Consider the following 20500-nt stretch of genomic DNA (forward strand, 5'->3'; position numbering starts at 1 on the left):
CTTGGGCCCATTTTGTTGTCTAGGTTGCAAAATTGTTCATCTGAATTCGGAATATATCATACATATAGATATATTGTATGTACATACATATCTATATTGTTTTATTTTTCGTTTTTGTTCAGGGGATTTCTAGCTTATAATTAACTTTGACTTATCAATATCAGTTAAAGATTGAGATGAGAAAATCATATTTACACATAATAAATATATACATATATATATATTTAAAAACGGGTTTTCTCGCGACATGCACTTCCACATCCAAATCCACCTCCACTCTACACTCTAGCACCTGACACACTGCACACCTCGAACCATCAACCACCCCCACGCCCATCTCCACCTCCAAGTCTAGGCCCAGCTATAACGCCATCCCACTTATTTTGAGCCCCATCTCGGTTAGACGAAGCAATTAACACTGAATTACAAACTGGTTAACAATAACAACAAACAAACGGAATCGGGAATCGGAATTGGATAATAAAATGGGCCGACCTGCCGGTATCTAGCTTTAGTTAGACTAAAGTATTCAATCGATCAAGATAGCAACTGCTCCGGAATCGAATCTTATCCTTTTTGAAAATGAAGCTATTCGTAAGTAATTCGAAGGGAATTTCAAAATCAATAAAGACCGAAAGTTCGATCTGTTTTTGTATTGTGTGTTTATATATGTAACTGATAAATTTATAGCTAAAGGATCTATATTCCATACACTCCATCTTTCCTCTGTAGATTCTATTCGTGGCTTTGTTTGCCCTGAGCCAAGCTGCTCCAGCCCCTGAAGCCTTCACCCATTTAAGTAGACAGAAACGTGACGAACAAGCTCCAGTCAAATCCTCTAGTGAGATTGGTAATGCCTCAGAGGCCCCTCTCCCTGTTGACGCAGACAAGCATCAACAGGAGGAGATAAAGAAACCATCTGAATCCCGTCACAGGCGGGAAGCCCACCATGAGGAAGGACACGATGATGCCACGTTGGTGTCCAAGACACTTGAAGGACGCGACGAGGAGCCAAAGACACAAGATTCCCAAGTGAAAACTACCGGACCCACTAGTGCTCCAAAGCCCAAGCGCGAAACCCATCATGAGGAAGGACATGAAGTCAAGCAGGAACCAAAGACACCCGAGGAGATTCCCGTACTAGCTGCTGTTCCTGCCGTTGCTTCCTCTGTTGCTCCCAGTAAGCAGCAACACAAACGTGCAGCCCATGATGACGAAGGACATGAAGTCAAGCAGGAGCCAAAGACACCCGAGGAGACCCCCGTACTAGCTGCTGTTCCAGCCGTTGCTCCCTCTGTTGCTCCCAGTAAGCAGCAACACAAACGTGCAGCCCATGATGACGAAGGACATGAAGTCAAGCAGGAGCCAAAGACACCCGAGGCGACCCCCGTACTAGCTGCTGTTCCAGCCGTTGCTCCCTCTGTTGCTCCCGTTACCAAACCCAAACGCGAAGCTACCGACCCACCTCCAGTTAAGCCCGCCAGTGTGGTAGCAACCGAACTACTGAGGCATAATCCACATCGTCAATTAGAAACTCCAACTCCCTTGCCTGAATTGAGTGAAACCAGTAAGCAGCAACACAAACGTGCAGCGGATCATGAGGAAGGCCATCATGACGACGAAAAGAAGGCAAAAAAAGGCGAGGATAAGGGGGAGCATGTAGAGCATCGTCATCGGCGGGATATTCCGGTGCCTACTGAGGTCAAGACAACCATTGCGCCGGCAACAACTAAAGCCGCAGACGAGGGTAGCAGTACTTCTACTTTCCCACTTCGTCATCGTCCCAAGCCAGTGGCTGAGCTCTTTCACCAACAGGAAAAGTCCGCAACCACAAAAGCCACACCCGTTCACTCAAGTTCCGAGGAAAGCAGCGAGTAGTTTGCCCCTAGACGAACCAACTTTCGGTAACTTACGCAAGCGCTGCTTCACCCTTACTTATCCTCTAATTAACGTGATCACGCTTTCCAATATGAACAAATCCGTTAAGCAACATCAATTAATGAAATAAATATTATGTAAATATATAAACCAGAAAAGAAACTGAACAAAATTTATTACTATTTAATTGTTTAAACTATCAGCCATCTCAGAGCCCTTCTGTTGACAAAAGTAGTCATCGGAATTGAAAATTGGGACCGCTTGGAACTCCCCATCTAGTAAATTGCTCTTGGCCAGTTGACTCGATTGAGCGCCATCCGCAGTGCCTGCCAATTTGGCTTTAAGCGGTTTTAAAAACAATCCCTTTAAACTATAGTCGGTTACATTCAACTCCTGCTCCGCAACATCAACAGAATGTTCCACCAAATTGAGATTTGCTTGTACTTGTCCGACCATAAGCTCCAAATTATCTATGCTGGTTTGAAGTTGTTGGAAATTTTCGCCAAAGTTTAATATGCTGCAAACATGATTAGCCATAATGCCATTGGACTCGGCACGAACCTGATTGGTGGTGGAAGAGCAGCAACAAGTAAAGTGGAGTAAATACAATAAATTTCATATGACTTACAGAAGCCAATAGGGATTCAAATTCGTCCAGACGAGCTAACATATCCTCTATATTGGTGCACAGTGGGTTAATCTCCCTTTCCAAATCGGCACTACGTATTATTTTGGCATAGTCCTGTCCCAACGCCTCAATACTTGAAGGCGACGGCATAATTATTGTTTACTAATTGTTTACCTTTTCGACATTCCAAAAGCTGTAAACATTTAATACAGCTGCAAAAAATTTAACAGCATCATTTGGGAGTCTGTTAAAATTTTACAGTATCAATTGCGAGTCTCGTTATTGCATGTTGGCAATGCTTTAGCAAAATAGGGGCAAACAATGGTAATCCCACTATTCACCCTATATATCATCCCGGTGTTTTATTTTGAAGGGCCTGCATTTTTTTATTATTGATTTTGAGAATTCCCTAATTTACTTATATTTTTGCAAAATTTTAAATTGTTTTGTGCTGCTTACCAAGATGAGCAACTACCGTGGCATGGGAGGTGGAGGATACCCGTATCGTAAGCCAAAGACATCTAGCCCAGGCAACAATATGAATGCAGTCCCGCCGCCACCGATGTTAAGCGGTGGCTACCGTGGGGGTGGAGGAGGTTTGTTGTTGTTGTAGAAATCATGCCCATGGCTGTTAAAATTTGAATTAAACCCCCATTAAAGGAGCAGGAGGAAGGTCTGCAGCAGGCAGAGGAGGTAGCGGCCCTACTGCCGGCACATCCAAGTATGGCTATTCCACACTGGACTCCATTAGCCAATACACAAATTCAACGAATTTTGTGGGAAAACGCAAGCAGCATACGGATGATGACTATTTCGATGATGACGATGAGCCAGTACAGCAACATCCAAGCAGGCAGCCTCAGCATGAGGAGCTGGCCTATATACCAGCGCCTGGATCACCAGGATCACCACCATCTCGGCTAAACCACAAAGACGATGATGATGATGATGATGATGATAATAATAGGAATAGGCATAATAATGATGATGACGACGATGACGAGGATCCGCTAGAACAATTCATGGCGGGAATTCAACAGCAAGTGGAAAAGGAGAAGAAGCAACAGGAGCAACCACAGCAGCTCCAAAAGCAATCGACCACAAAGCGCACCGACATTGACGATGAGGATGATGAGGAGAGCTATTATCGCTACATGGAGGCGAATCCCCTTAAATCGGCAGCAAACGATGATGGCTCCGATCAGGAATTGGAATACGATGAGGATGGAAATCCTATAGCGCCACCCAAAAAAAAGGATATCGATCCATTGCCCATGATATATCACTCGGAAATCGAATATGAACCATTTGAGAAAAACTTCTATGTGGAGCATGAAGAGATCTCTGCTCTTAGCGACGAGCAGGTGAGGGATTTAAGGAACACGCTGGGAGTCAAAGTATCCGGACCGTCGCCCCCCAAACCGGTGACCTCGTTTGGCCATTTCGGTTTCGATGATCAGCTGATCAAGGCGGTGCGCAAAGCAGAATACACTCAACCCACCTCCATTCAAGCGCAGGCCGTGCCCTGCGCTTTGGCCGGCAGAGATATCATTGGAATAGCCAAGACGGGATCAGGCAAAACGGCAGCCTTTATCTGGCCACTGTTAATGCATCTGATGGATCAGCGAGAGCTGAAAGCAGGCGAAGGACCTATCGGCCTGATCCTAGCACCCACGCGCGAGCTTTCCCTACAAATCTACAACGAGGCGAAACGTTTTGGAAAGGTCTATAATCTTCGGGTGGTTTGCTGTTACGGCGGCGGATCCAAATGGGAGCAGAGCAAGGCTCTGGAGCAGGGCGCTGAGATCATAGTGGCCACACCGGGTCGGATGATCGATATGGTCAAGATGAAGGCTACAAATTTGAGACGAGTTACTTTCCTAGTCCTGGACGAGGCGGATCGAATGTTTCACATGGGTTTCGAGCCCCAAGTGCGTTCCATTTGCCAGCATGTTCGGCCGGATCGTCAAACGCTGCTTTTTTCGGCCACCTTTAAGCGGCGCATTGAACGCCTGGCTCGTGACGTACTAACCGATCCCATACGAATCGTTCAGGGTGAACTCAACGAGGCCAATCAAGATGTTACTCAAGCGGTTTATGTTCTTCCCAATCCCCAGCAGAAATGGAACTGGCTACTCTGTCATTTGGTTAAATTCCTCGCGGAGGGCAGTTGCCTCATTTTTGTGACCAAGAAAGCCGATGCCGAAACAGTGGCCCATCAGCTGTTGGTTAAGGAATTCAATTGCCTCCTGCTGCACGGTGACATGGATCAGGCGGATAGGAATAAGGTGATTATGCAATTCAAACGAAAAGAATGCGACATTTTAATAGCCACCGATGTGGCTGCCAGAGGATTGGATATACCACATATACGAAACGTGGTCAATTATGATATAGCCCGAGACATTGATACCCACACTCATCGCATTGGACGCACGGGTCGTGCTGGTGAGAAGGGCAATGCTCATACATTGGTAACTGAGAAGGATAAGGAATTCGCCGGTCACTTGGTACGCAATCTCGAGGGAGCGGATCAGCCAGTGCCCAGCGATTTACTCGAATTGGCAATGAAATCCTCATGGTTTAGGAGTTCACGCTTTAAACAGGGTAAGGGCAAAAAAGTAACGCCAACTCACGTGGGCTTGGGTTATCGGGAGCGTGGTGGAGGCAATCCTTCCAATCCATTCGCCTCTGCCCCCCCATCATCGTCGTCATCATCATCATTATCAGCATCGTCATCATCATTGGGCACGACCTCACCTTCCTCTTCGGGTGCTATCAGCAAATCAGGTGGACCAGCTACAGATCGATATTCCGCAATGCGGGAAGCCTTCCGTTCCCAATATACCAACCAGTTTCGTGCCTCCAGCGATCGGACTTGGGAGCAAACTTTGCCAGAAACGGGGGCCTTTGTTGCTCCTCTGCCCCCACCGCCGCCACCATCATCGTTATCATCATCGTCACCTCCGTCGGCTGGAAATCAGTGCTCATCGTCATCAACATCTTCGCAGGATTCAAAGCGTGCCAAGAAAAGTCGTTGGAATTAAATTTCATTAAACTAACTCCGAACTAAACATTTTTCAATTTATTTTTTCCACTCTGTATTCAATTTTAAAATCAATTTTAAGTCTACAAGAAATACCTATACTTTCGCAATAATTGAAATTGTTTTCTTTTTTTTTTAAAGTTCAATGAAGTTTCTATTAATTATTAATTTAACGTCCATAACGAAGTGAAAATTTGTTTTTGTTTTTTACCATTTGATCTCCATTTGGAGAATCTTACTCTTAGCCTAATATAACCAAGGATTCTTGTTAACTTTCCTTCGTACACCTTACAGTGCACACATGGGTCTGGCCAGACCCAGAAATGCTCCATACGTTTGTGTGGCCAGATATATGGCAAATGCGGATTCATTTTTAAGGATTGTAGGTTTATATTTGTAATATTTTTCTTTCCTCATTAGTTTGGAAATGCATTAAACTAACTACAAAAGTAAAGCAAAATGCAAGTGGGTTGCATGGATTGTTTAATTTTGAGGTAAGGAAGTTGTAGAAATAAGAAATGAGAAAAGCAGGTAAAATAGTCCAAATGGGGACCCAGGTGTGCAAAGTAAATTTAAATCCTGATATTCATCCATTTCCAGGACCATTTTTAAATGTCTATATTTAAGATTCGATAGAATAAATTAAATTTTATGAAGCTAGTTAAAAGTCGCTAGCTTGCGAGTCGCTAGCTTTAGTAAAAGAATGTTCAAATCGCGTCCAAAGTCGAAAAAGTCTGGTTAGATCCATTTTTGCATCAGAGGGTTAAGGTTTCCCTCCTCTAGATCAGTATGTATATATGAATTTTGGAATCCGGTGAAATGATCAACTTCCATTCTATTCCTGCTCTGGAAGCACTCTTGTCCCGTTTATAAGATGGCTAAAGATTGATTTACTATGGAAAAATCCCATCCAAGGGTACTATTTAAGGATCACATAAAGTTTGAATTTTTTAAAGACTTAATTAAGAAGGGCATCTGTCAGTCAAACTTATGGCTTCGTTTTGGAACGAATACGATCCCAGATCCCGGTTTCATTCCGTTTCAGGAATAAGTGAGCCAATCATCGAAATCTGATGCCCATGCAGAGGCTATTATAAAACTTGTCAGATCTATAAAGTAATGTTCTTGTAAGTCCCCATATAATGTCGATTCGACGGCTCCACTCCGAAAGCTACTGGGGTAAAACTTGGAATTTTTAATAACTAAGTAAGTTAAACTACGAAAATCGAATCACAACAACAATGGTCAGTAGAAAGCAATGTTTAACAAACAAAACTTCTTCAAGGAAATAAAGGAACTGTGACACAGGACACATTACTTCAATTTTACTAGATAACATTTAATTTATAGCGAATAAAACAAAACTAATTCTGTTTTCAAGCTCAACGACTAATTGAACAGAGAAAAACATGTATGAGAAGATTATAAAAACTGTGCCAACTCGTTGTCGGATTCAAGATCTTTATTTTGACGATCGATTGTGTTTGATAAGAAACTTTCTCATCATTGGAGACGAAAATTGCTTTACCATTACATTAGTGGTCGATTCTTGACTCCTCCAACTCTGAATCGAAGTCTTCAATGGACTCCCCATCAGTCATCTAAGCTTCTTTGGGGAAGATTCTGTTAATGACCGTGCCGAATTTGATAAAGATCGGGTAACTATATCATATAGCTCCCATAGGAACGATCGGTGGAAAACAGTGACTTTGATCAATATCTTCGTTATTTCCTATGCTAAGATTGTAGGCCGTTCTTTCGGACACATCCCTTTTAGCTTAAACGTTTTTCCACTTTGATGGCTATAGGTAAGGAAAAAGTTACCAAAAAAGTTGCAAGGGTATACAAACTTTGACGCGGTCGAAGTTAGCCCCGGCCCTCTGGTTTTATACAAATTTTACAACAATCTGTCTTGTTGTCTTGTCTGGTCTAATGATAACCATTAGAAGTGTTTCTGTGCAACAAATCAAGTATGAGCTGGTCACACTGCCCTGACTTACAGAAAACTTAAGGAATTCGTTGCCGCTTTGAAGGTAGAATTTGGGAATTTGCTAATGTTTACGGCAGTATAATGGCTTATGGCTACATGGCTACAAACAATTAGAAAGAATATGGAACTTAAATTTATAGAAGTCCTGAATATTTACTGGACTTAGCTTTCGCTATGATAACACAAAAACGAGCAATGTTCTTAAAAGGGCATTAGAGGAGAAAAATCAAGACATACTTTAATGATTCACAGCTATAAACAATTAAAAGAAAACTTTTCGTATTAGCAATAGAATAATTGATTTGTCGTTTAGCAAAGAATTCGTGTCATTGTGCCATTTGTCACCAAACTGTGCTTCAGTGGAGACTTAAAGAAATCTTGGCCTAGACTACTTACTGATAGAGGTGCTAGACAAAGTCAAAAGCAACAGCAAACTAAGGAAGCAAGCCTTTTGGTTAGTGGACTGGACGCCGAGTCTTTAACCTTTTAGCCCTATCCGATAGGAATGTTGCGGGAGCGTTAAATTTTGAATTGTCAACGCAAATTAACGTGAAGAGCCTCTCCTCCAGAGACTCTGGGGGAAACTTTATACGTGGAGAGCATCATACTTCATCCAAAACTCAAGGGAAGGGTTTTGAAATCCGTGGAGGTTAGAATAAATCTGGATTTAAGTATGCAAGACAAAAGAGTATTATGGACTGACCAACAACACGGAAGCTGCACTAGTTAGACGGACTAATGTTTAACCGAGGAGTAGAAGCACCAACAAATATTTTTGTGCAGCGTGCAACTTGAGCAAATACCTTCTATTTTGTGCAATAAAAGTGCCAATAAAGAGATGATAGTTACAGCGAAAGCATTCCCACTAAGTACATTTTTTTATGATTTTGTTTTTTTGAAAATTTATTAAGACTGAAATGTGAGAACTTTACTACAGCAGGTGTCGATCCTTTTATCTATTCATGTAAATGTACCAATTTACAAATTTAAAACATAAAATTTTAACATTTGTTAAGATGCACTTATCAAAATAAAATTAAGAGTGCCAATGCTGAGCAATTTTCATGAAAAATTAAACAAGTAAGCACTTCGAGTGAAATATTCACAATTTAAAATATCAATTTCTTGGTGAATTGATTACTCGTATGTGATGTAACGAATCATCCATACATTTTTTAAAGTGTCGTTTCAAAAAAGAATATAAAGAAATTGTCGGGATGTAGGACTTGCTTGGTTCGCGTCGTCCAAAAAATGTCGTCCGCAAAAGTTGTAAAGAATTATCGGAACAATGCTGACGTAGAAAGGGAGAACGGTTTTAAAAAATTTGCATCTTTCTTAGGATATATCGTTCCCCATATGTGATGGTGTGGGGATGCATTTCCATTGTTGCATCAATTTTGATGCTGGCGGGACATAATTTTAAAAGGCGTTGCACCTATTTTGGAATGTATAACAGAGCAAGAAGAAAACCCGAGTTTTCAAGATGATTCTGATCCTATAAATTGTCCCCATCCAAAATTGTTGGACCACGTGGCAGCCAAAAATTAAAAAAAAAAAAAGAAGTATTAAACATGGTATGAAACATCTTAAGAAATCCATCGAAAAAGTGTGGCACAAGGAAATTTCTTCGGAATTTCTGGTTGCATTATTCGCATCCATGTCCAATTGAGTCCAAGGTAAGATTAAGGCTAATGGCTGAACGGGAACGAAATAATTGTGCCAACGCCTAGTTAATGTAAACCAAGTAAATGTTTTTAAACTTAATATTAAAGTGTACATATGTACCTATGTACAAATATAAATGAAGTCTGTGACACAATTTTTCGTCTTTTAAAATAAGTTCGGCTGATTTAATGATTAAAGGCTTAAAATGAAAAAAATGGCATCAATTTTGGGCTTCGTTTCGATACCGTCTTATTAAGTATTTTTTACATGAACTAATTTATAGTAAAAATAGGATAGAAAAAAATGCATCTAAGTTTCAAATAAAAACATACTGTTTCAGTTGGGTTTTTTAACCGTCAAACTTTAAAAAGCGTTCACTTACTCGGTGCGGCTCTTTTTCTGCGCTGAGTGTAAAGAACCTCACCCATTAAAAAAAAAAGTACCAATACACCTGCTATTTGTGGCTATAATGTTTTTATATAAATTTGGCAAACCTCTTTTTCTGTGTTTCAGTGCATAGACGTACATAACCTTTAAACTCTCGTTCTGTCCCTTTCTATATCGTTAAAACAGTATTTTTTGCATCTTCGCTCTTTCCCCTTTCCTTTGGCAATCACATTGTATGTGCACATGAACGGCACGCATACGCATACAGTTTATATAGCGTTCCTTCTCTAACTCATTGTTGATAGGCTGCTGGAAGCGCTGTCTGCTGCAGAACCGACCAATAATAATTAGATAATGTGTTTAATTTTTCCGATGTTATTATAAAGTTCTACGCCTTCATTTTTAACGAGCAATTGTCTCTCTCGTTGTTTCTCACCATGCAAACTGTATAACGCATCCTATCTTTTTTCTTCCACGTTAAATCGTTGGAATTTATATGTCTTTCTATTTTTAAGCGAGTGTGAGAGAGATGGCAACACAACTTCACTGGTCCCATGGTGAAAAAAGTACAAGGTGGTCCCGTCGGCAAGTCGTACGGTCCTATGCATGGAAAAAAAGTAAGCCGACAACTGATAACTGACCACGAAGTCGAACGACATTTGAAATAAGACTTCGTCGTGAGCAGCGCTGCTGCCGATGACGTCTTATTTCAGTTGTCGTTCGTACGGGTTAAGCAAAACACACTATTGCCATCTCTCTTACACTCCGTGAGCTACGTTCCTCTCACTCGCACTTATTGTTAACATACATAGGACCGTACGATTTGCCGACGGGCTTTTACAAAGACAAACGACGACTTAAATAAGACATCGTCGTAAGCAGCGCTGCTGCCGACGCTAAGCTTCGGCTTCCGACGAGACCACCTTATGTTATTTCATCATGGGACCACCTTATACCTATTTCATTACGGTCACAACCTTCCTAAAGAAGTTATCACTTCAACAAAAAAATATGTACACACATAAAGTAATTTTTAAAATTAAAGTAATACGATGGCATCTTTACATGTGTACGGAAGCAAGTGAATGCTGATAAAGTTTGCTGATAGATAAATGGCGATCAAGAAAATTCCATATGAGTTTATGTTTGTCCTATTCGCAGCGTTATGGTAGTGTTAAATGTCACTAAACGCGGAGGCTATAAGCAAGTATCCCGAGTTTTTCATTTTAAAGCGGATCAGAAGTAGATGGGCCACAAGGGCGAAGTTGACCGTCGGCTGGTGATGGTGCCAGGAATGCTCATATGGTTGTAAGAGTCAGCGAGATAACACGGGCGTGTTTTTAGAGCCGGTTTTTTTTTTTTTTATTTTCAATCCATCCTTAAAGCTAAACATGACATGGAGGTCAAATCACTAGTCTGACTAGTTACCCCAGAAATTATGTACGTGGTTAAATTGCTGACACTTTTACCATTGGGTACGTCATTGTTTTTCCTTGGCGCCTCGACGGTTGCAATGACATTGCACAGGCGTTTGACATCAAATACCTCCTTGTTACTCATTGCATTTCAAGTCGGCAAGGAATATTGACATCGGAGTTCTATTTACCTGGACATAATTTTTTTTGTCGAATCGAGCGATAAAAAATATATGAATGTTTTTTATCCATAGATTGGAACTTAACACGAGGATACAACTTTTTTTTTTGTATTCAATGCGGTTTGAAAAATAGATTGTCATAACGTTAAAGATGTACCCACCCAGAAATATGAAATATACATATAAATATTTATGTTATAATAATAACGTTTCGAATTACTTGGTTAGGCAAAAGAAAAAATATGTTTAGATATTTTCCTAATAAAATAAAATCGTCAAGCTAAACAAAAATATAAATAAACATTTAGTGATATCAAGCAACAATTTCGAATCAAATAAATGATTCGAAAAAGTGACGGTAACACCGTTATCGATTATTATACGCAATAATAATCGATAGTTTCTAAAATGTGAAAACCATCGATTAAATCGTTAGACCCATCGATGGTTTTCCATCTCTACATAACGCCTGTTATGGAACTATATAACTGTGTCATACCGTAGAGCATATTCAGTCTTTCTCGGGGCTTCAACGAATAAAGAAATATAAAAATTCAACTGCTCCCAAATACATTGACTTTAAAGCAACTATTAAGGACAATTACAATCATAAAATACAATCATAATAGCCAAGCCTTTGCCTTAGCCTTTTAAGCAATTACAATTGCATGGGAAATAAGTTTTTTACCATTAAAGCGCGATATAATCGGAATGATGTTGTTGTTCAGATCATTGTTACCTAGCCCTGCGAACAATTACAATAATAAAATAAAATCATAATAGCCAAAAATTTCCTTTTAAGCAATTACAATTGCATGGGAAATACGTTTTTTACCATTAAAGCGCGATATAATCGGAATGATGTTGTTGTTCAGATCATTGTTACCTAGCCCTGCGGACAATTACAATAATAAAAAAAAATCATAATAGCCAAAAATTTCCTTTTAAGCAATTACAATTGCATGGGAAATAAGTTTTTTACCATTAAAGCGCGATATAATCGGAATGATGTTGTTGTTCAGATCATTGTTACCTAGCCCTGCCGTTTTTATTTCCATATTACCATCCTCTAATGGCATTTGAGGAGAATATATCAAAAATTTTAGTTTTTTTTTTGGCTTGTTTGATTGTAGAAGAATGAATAATGAAATTTTGGGACAATAAATCCCAAAGACATATGGGTACTCAAAAATGAAAAAACACGTTTGATGCTCACTACAATAAAAAATAGTCCGTCTTCGGGTAATATTCTTATGAAAGGAGCTTTTCTATGAGTGTTTTTATACCCTTCCAAAAAGGGTATAAAAATAATAATATTAATAATTTTGGTCAGAAGTGTGCAACGCATACGAGCCCCGACCACTAATAATTCGTACGGAAAGCGGCTCATTTTTTAGGTTTCTTTTCATTATTTCCCATCTATTTTCGATTGGGCTTAGGTCCGGACTATTTCATGGCCAATCTAAGACCCCAATTTTCTTATTCTGCAACCATGCTTTAGTTCTTTTGACAGTATGAGATGATGCTCCATCTTGTTAAAAGGTGTATTCACCACAGTTACACAGTTTTGGTATTGATGGCAGCAGACTTTCTTCTAATATGGTGATGTATTTTTTGCGTTGACCATAAAATGTATTTGATCTACCTTTGGCAGACATACAATTCCAGACCATTACGCTCGCTGGGAGCATAACTGTCCCTTTAAGGCAGTCTTTATGGTATGCTTCCCTTGTGTTCCGGATGACTCTTCTTCGCGCATCACCGCCACTCACATCAAATTCAGCTTCATCGCTAAATATGACGGAGTTCCATTGCCTTTGAATCTAAGCCATCCGTTCCCGACACAATTGTAAACGCTTCTTCCTTTGGCCCAATTTTGGTTATGATGACAGCAGACTTTCTTCTAATATGGTGATGTATTTTTTGCGTTGACCATAAAATGTATTTGATCTACCTTTGGCAGACATACAATTCCAGACCACTTCGCTCGCTGGGAACATAACTGTCCTTTTAAGGCAGTCGTTATGGTATGCTTCCCTTGTGTTCCGGATGACTCTCCTTCACGCATCACCGCCACTCACATCAAATTCAGCTTCATCGCTAAATATGATGGAGGTCCATTGCCATTGAGTCTAAGCCATCCGTTTCCGACACTATTGTAAACGCTTCTTCCTTTGGCGAAGCAGAGGCAATGGTTTTTGCTTGGCCTAAGATTAATTTAAGATACTAAGTTTGTAGCATAGATAATCCCTATACATACGCAATTGCAGGCGCGTCCACTTACGCTTAACGCTTTTCCCGATTTTCGTAGACGATTCCGATGCCAAATTTCTTAAATTTTGGCGACGATCAGCTTTTACAATTGTGGACAGGGCTCTTTTATCACGATCTAATATTGGCGTCTGACATCAAATACCTTTCTGTTACTCATTGCATTCCAAGTCGGCAAGGAATATTGGATATAATTTTTTTCGAATCGAGCGATAATAAATATACGTATCTTTTTCACACATAAATTAGAATTTAATACAAGCATACAATTTTTTTTTTGTATTCAATGCGGTTTGAAAAATAGATTGTCATAACGTTAAAGATGCAAATATGATTTTCGGCCTCTATTATTATTGTCAATATTGCCATTTTTCTTAAAATTTTGTATTCTTCCTTGAAAGGACGAAGGATATGTTACACTGTTTGTTTTTATTTTGATCTTCTTTTAATTCTAAACTGACCGAATGCACCGTACGAATTAATACTGGTCAAATTTTTTTTTTATCAGTTCAGCAGAGCATTTAAAGCAGGGGTAGGCACGCATACAATCAAAAATGAGACTTTGCACTTGTGTGTGTGACAACAAACACGAACTACGAAACGTTTTCATGCTTTACACTAAAAAAAACTGTTTAGCTAAAATAATTAGAATAAAATGTTTGGGAAAAATGTTAAATGCATTATAATTAAGCCATAAAGCTAATGTAAAATTTTTATTAAATGCATTATAACCAGCTTTAAAGAATTTGTTAGCAAACAACGCATTGGACATCAAAGCCAAATTTTCAATAAAGAAAAAATTAATTTTTTTAGTTGTCAACAAAAAATTTTTGAAGTAAACATTTGACATCTGAACTAATTTTTTTTTTTTATAATCATTTTTTTCTGACAAGCACGAGTCGAATTGTTTCCGAAGTGTCGTTGCCGAACCTACACGAGCATTTACAGTATATGTGAGACGGCAGCGCTGCGGCAGAGCTAGGCCCTAGTCCGGGGCATGGTGAAAAAAGTACAAGGTGATCTCGTCCGCAGCAGCGCTGCTCACGACGAGGTTTTATTTCAGTTGTCGTTCGCCTTCGTGGTCAGTTATCAGTTGTCGGTTTACTTTTTTTTCATGCATAGGACCGTACGATTTGCCGACGGGACCACCTTGTACTTATTTCACCATGGTCCGGGGAATGGGCCGTGCCGACCACTGATTTAAAGGTATACAAAACTAATTAAAAATTTGATGTCAATGGTTTAGGAAACAACAAAGTTATTGAGAAAAGTCACTGTTCGTGACTTTGCCATTTGTATGAGAGCTATATAATATAGTGATCGGATCCGGCTGAATTCAAAATATACAACAATTGCAGTATATACACGCCTACATCCAAAATTTCAAGTACTGTTTATACTTTATATTGTCGGAGATGATTCTAGACCGAATTTAATATACCCTTTTTGCAAGGGTATAAAAAACGATAAGAAAATTAAAGCGTTATGTTCAATTGAAAATAAGAGTAGGCCTTGTGTTTCTTCTGTCTTTTTCATTTTCAATACCCCAGATCCGATTCGGATTCATTTTAGTAGCAAAGCACAGCAGAAAGCGAAAACATCAAATACTTTCGGTTGAGTAAAAAAAAACAAAATTTAAATAAAATGTAAAAAAACCACAAAATCCAAAATACAAATGATGAGTGAGAACAATAGTTGGAGAGAATAGAAAGGATTTGACTTAGTAAACATAAGACATAAACATAATTCCCAGTTTTTTCTTCTAGCACAACGCTCAAACTTAATTTTTTTTTTCAAAAAGCTTAAAAATGCGCTGCAAACTAGACTCCATCTTTGGCTCAACTCAACTCTGGCTGAAGTTAGGTGGAGAAATCTGATCAGACCGATGGCCTCATATATAAATTTTCGATTTAACTGCTACATCTATGAACATAATTCGAATTTTATCATCCAGAAATGATAGTGCAGTTGATAACACTTGCTCCTTATAAGTTTGACACTTACAGGATCTATCCAAAGTACAACTTCATCATTTGGACAAAAGTTTTTTTATGTTGTCTTCCGAACAGAGATCCAATTTTTCTTTACTTACGACGGCCCATTTATCAGTATTGAGACCTTTGTTCTGCTTTTCAAGCAGCTCTAACATATCAGCCAAACAAGACTGGACATTTGGCCACCCAACTTTCGTGATGGGCGCAAATATGTTAAAAGATCAACTGCCTGGTAACCTTTGATTGAGCAAAGAGTTTCCGATACCCATTCCATGGTGTTTTCATCGGCTGCTGCAATATAGAGCCTACCACCGAGTTCCAGGACTGGAGTTTCATCTTCATCTGTCGTTGATTCTTCAAAGGAAAATCATTATCCATATTCCTCTTCCGAGCTCGGGTTATCAAAGATCTGTCCATGAATTTGTTGCTCGAATCTGAATTATGTCCAAATCCTGAAGAGCCGCTGCTGACCGGCGATGCAATCTCTTTGCCCTTTTCGAGTACAACAAGTCGACCCTAATAGTTATTACCATGGAATATCGGTATGACCGGTCGACCGTTGTTCGGATCATTGTCGTTAATACCCGCCATTTCCACCAAGAGGTCGGCGTCTGTGACATTGCCGTCTGTTGTCAGCATGTCACATTGTCCAATAGAAATATTTGGTCTCCATAGTGGCACCAAAGAACAAATGTTTCGGGCCACCCAATCGATGGTGTCGAAGTTCCCAAGGAAATCTTCCAGCAGAGTGCGAAAGTCCTTGGCAAATTCCACGGCAGAAACGACAAAAACAAGGCCTATTTTCGGGCAGAATGTCAGTATGGAGGCCCCTGTCCATTTTCCTCATTCGGTTCTATTTCGTATTCCTATTTCACGGGGCGCGGTCTGGATTAAATGTTGCAGCCTCCATACCACATGCTTCCACCGTACCTCCTCCAGACGGGGCTTTGCAAGCTCTTTTTACTGGATTCGAGGACCTGTCTGAACCTTAAAAAAAAAAAAAACGGCTTGATCCAGAGAAGAGCACACTGCCAGAACACTGGCTACCGTCGGACGACTGTAATTCAATGTTCGAGCAGAGTTGAGCACCTTCAACAACTGAGAAAGGACTTTTGACCCCACAACTTGGAATGGAACGGACGTTACTTCAATTCTTTTCGGAACTGCCTGCCCCAACACGATGTCGCAACCCAAAGAGATCCTGTTTGAATCTTAATTTTACTGCAGTTGTAAAAAAATAATTAAAGTGAAAGATAGCAAAGTATAAAATTAAAAATTATAGAGCTTTGAGATGGGCGATTTTTTTTACCATCGTATTGCATTTCGATATGACCCAGCTGTTGATTATGGCTCCAGCCGCTATGTCGTCATTGGTCAGAAGAGTCATGTCTGCACTTACTGTCAGGATCTGAAGCTCAATAATGAAGCGAAAGGATTGTGTTGTGCTGGCGACAAAATCAAATTACTTGAAGCACCACCAGAGCCACTGTGAACTCTACTTTCCGGATCCACTACTGAATCGAATCATTCCCTATCAAACATTAGGAAATATAGTTCCTGCTTCCAAATGACGTCATTTGGTGCGGAAATTGTGGCTGCCCAATTCATGCCAACTTTCAAATCTATCACAAAGCTGGCACCCTGCTCCCCTTCCCAGATAGTGAACATAAATTTCTTCAAATGTACTTCATCGGTGATGATAGAGACAATGCACGTAAGCCGGTCCATCAGGCGTGGCCACAGTGAAGCGGGGCATGGTTTCTAGTATTATATACAAATGAATATTGCAAACGTAGACAAGTACCTTTTGAAAAGTTACACGACATTTTTTCTTTTGAAAATCTGACGCAATGGCTATAAACTAAGTACAGGATCCTATTCGGATCCTGAGCGGCCTTCAATTACCTTGAAAAATTGTCGGCCAACTACTTAATAAATAGTTAATAAGAACAGAAAATATCAAAGAAGCTAACTTCGGCTATGCCGAAATTTATATATATGCAAAATATATATATATATTTTGCAGTCCTCGGCAATATTTTTACTTTTTGAAATTTCTTTCCCTGCAACTCAATTCATCAGTACACAAACAAAACATTTTAATTATTTCTCTTTTCTCTACAATTTTTCTTCTTCTTCCATCATTCCCAAAGCAAAGCACGGCACGCATACACATACAGTTCATGTAGCGTTGTGTCTGTTCATTTCGACCGATAACGTAGCTTACTACCAGGCAGCAAGCAGCGCTTTTGCAGAGCCGATTTAGATTAAATGTAACTTGTGTTCTATTTATTCGATCAGATTAAATTTTGGGATGGGATCTGATGTTTTATATCCAATACTATCACATTAGTCAATTTTATAGTGATACTCCAACTGCTTCACCTACTTTTCATATATAACTATATGATATAGTGGTCGGATCCATGAGAAAAAAATTGCAGCCCGATAGCTTTTAAGATAGCTGAGTAAAACGCATTTGCACCGACGGACGGACGGACATGGCTATATCGACTCAGCTTCTCATGCTGATCAAGAATATATATACTTTATTGGGTCCGACGCGTTTCCTTCTATGCGTTACAAACATCTGACCAATTTTATAATACCCTCTGCAAGGATATAAACAAAAACTGCAACTGATTTAGGTTTTATTTCTGTGTTTTTATTTTCATGTTTTTTGTTTTTTTGTATTTGTTTTTTCTTTCTGTTTTTGCGATTTTCTCTTCATTTAAAATTACACAACTTATGCCACTAAGAATTTCAATATATATTCATATATTTATATATATATATATCAATGCATACATTTGTATATATATATATATATATATATATATATATTTGTGTGTGTGTGTGTTCATTATTTATATTAGTTTTAAATACTTGCGTATGTACAGTTTTTGTTTTTTCTTTCTTTCTTTATCTCTTATTTTCATTTTGTTTTTTGTTAATTTGTAATTTTATTTTAAATAAAATCACATTTTGCGCCATTTTTTTCGTTTTTGGTTGTTAAGTGTTTTTGAGAAGCGAGAAAAAAAAATGAGGAAATTTGTTTTTAAGTGTGTGTGTATGGGTGTGGGTGTGTATGGGTGTGGGTGTGTATGCATGAAATTTATTTTTGATACCCTGGAAATTCTTATACATTTTGTTTTTGGTTTTTTTTTTCCTTTTGGGTTTCAATCAAACACACAAAAAGCAATTGCAGGCACACTCCTAGATATATTTACTTTGTTGTTGTTGTTGTTCTTGTCAAAGAGACAATGAAACCACTACGCGTTTTATTCTTTCTTAATTTTGTATTGTTTTTTTTTTTGGTTTTTTCTTTTTTTTTTAATTTCTGTTATTTAGGGATAGTCGTTGAAGTGATTTGGGTTTGCCCAAATTTATGCCCAATTAACACTAATTTTGAAATTGAATTGAAAATTCGAACCAAGCTTTGTTGTTGTTGTTTCTAATTTTAAATGGGTCTTAGTTGGATTAATTTACTTGAGTGGCAATCCATTTCTATCCATTGATATTTTATCTATATGACACTAGGAAATCAAATCAAATCAAAAATTCATCACTTCTCTTACTGACCCCTACAATTTTTTTTGTTTTTTACTTGTTTTTTGTTTTTAATTTTAAGCAATAGGGTTGGTTTTTATATATATATCTATATATATATATATATTGTTTATGTCGATAACATTGAGAAAAAAATGCTTTGTTTTTTTTTTTTGAAGATTCATTTAACTACCACATTGATTTTTTGTTTTTGTTTTGTTTTTAGCATAAGTTGAAGCTTGATTTTCTTTTTCTTTTTTTTTTTTTTTTGTTGTCGGCAAAAAGCAAATTTTCATCAATATTCGGTGTATTCATTGTTAAATTTTGCTATATTTGATTAACATATTTTGTATTTGTTTATATATATATATATAATGAAATTTGTTCGGTGTTTTTTCTTTTTCGTGTTTCTCTTCTAATTTTTTTTTTGTTTTTTTTTTGTTGTTTGTTTGTGGGGGTATCAAAAATTGGTCCATGTTAACCACCAAAAAACTGAAAGAAAAAAAATCTAAATAAAACAAATAAAAATGTATGAAATAATTGTGTGAAAAAAAAACAAAAAACTTTCTGATTTTTTTTAAATACTTTTTGTTGTTTTTTTTTTGTTTTTATTTATGCCATAATTAATTAATTAGGTTTTTTCTTGTTGTTGTTGTTGTTGGTTTTGTGTTGCGTGTGTATAACATACAATAATTCCATATATACAATATATTTTTTGTTGTTGTTTTTTGTTTTTTATATCTATCATTAAATTTGATTTACATTTTTAATAGTTTTTTCCTCCGTTGCTGTTTTTTTTTTTTTAATTTTATTTATTTTTATTTTTTTTTTAATTTATCTTAGTTTATGTTAATATTTCTTAATAATTTTGTTTTATGTATTTTTTGTTGTTTATACCAAGCTAAATTGTAATTTTTTTCATTAAGTGTAGATAGGCTGTGGTTTTTGTTTTTTTTTTTTTTGTTTAAAAATTAAATTAAAATTATGCAACAATTAAAATTTAAATGTTTTTTTTTTTCATCGTTTTTCATTTTATAAATGTAATAAAATTGTGTGGGTATTCTCTCTTTTTTTTATTTTTCTCAACGTTTATTTTTTCTGTTTTCCGTTTTTTTTTCTGTTTCTTTTTTTATATTTTCCGATGATGATTTTTAATACCAAGGATTTATATAGAAGCAAGAGTTTGCTCTTAAAGTTCCAAAACGAAAAAAAAAAAAAAAATTGTTAAAAAATTTAATAAAAATAAGTATTGTTTTTTTTTAATTATTTCATTTAGGCGGACGCTTGCAAACTCCAATTCCAAAATGAAAGTTCTTTAGCCGTTTGCAAACTCGAGCTATCCAATTTCCTTATTTGTTTTAATACTTTGTACAATAACAGAAAAATTAAGGCAAAATTAAGTTACAAGTTTAAATTTAATTGAAAAAAAAATCATAATAATAATAATAATAGTGAAACATATTACAAGTATATATATTTTTGTTTTTCCTGGGAG

General features: G+C 37.7%; 3 protein-coding genes across 3 annotated transcripts; 2 read left to right on the plus strand and 1 right to left on the minus strand.

Annotated features, from left to right (window-relative positions):
• The first annotated feature begins 516 nt into the window (after positions 1–516).
• Positions 517–2040, plus strand: LOC6645432 (translation initiation factor IF-2). Its single transcript, XM_002068345.3, has 2 exons — positions 517–594; positions 733–2040. The coding sequence occupies exons 1-2, from the start codon at positions 583–585 to the stop codon at positions 1876–1878; spliced, it is 1158 nt and encodes a 385-aa protein (XP_002068381.2). The 5' UTR covers positions 517–582; the 3' UTR covers positions 1879–2040.
• Positions 2017–2716, minus strand: LOC6645433 (biogenesis of lysosome-related organelles complex 1 subunit 4). The gene is made up of 2 exons (XM_002068346.3): positions 2507–2716; positions 2017–2439 (listed from the first exon to the last, which is right to left on the minus strand). The coding sequence occupies exons 1-2, from the start codon at positions 2654–2656 to the stop codon at positions 2062–2064; spliced, it is 528 nt and encodes a 175-aa protein (XP_002068382.1). The 5' UTR covers positions 2657–2716; the 3' UTR covers positions 2017–2061.
• Positions 2717–2848: 132 nt separating this feature from the next.
• On the plus strand, positions 2849–5665 carry LOC6645434 (ATP-dependent RNA helicase DDX42). Its single transcript, XM_023177282.2, has 2 exons — positions 2849–3102; positions 3167–5665. The coding sequence occupies exons 1-2, from the start codon at positions 2970–2972 to the stop codon at positions 5551–5553; spliced, it is 2520 nt and encodes an 839-aa protein (XP_023033050.1). The 5' UTR covers positions 2849–2969; the 3' UTR covers positions 5554–5665.
• Positions 5666–20500: the final 14835 nt, after the last annotated feature.

The sequence above is a fragment of the Drosophila willistoni genome (genome assembly GCF_018902025.1).
Source record: "Drosophila willistoni isolate 14030-0811.24 chromosome XR unlocalized genomic scaffold, UCI_dwil_1.1 Seg143, whole genome shotgun sequence".
Lineage (NCBI taxonomy): Eukaryota > Metazoa > Arthropoda > Insecta > Diptera > Drosophilidae > Drosophila > Drosophila willistoni.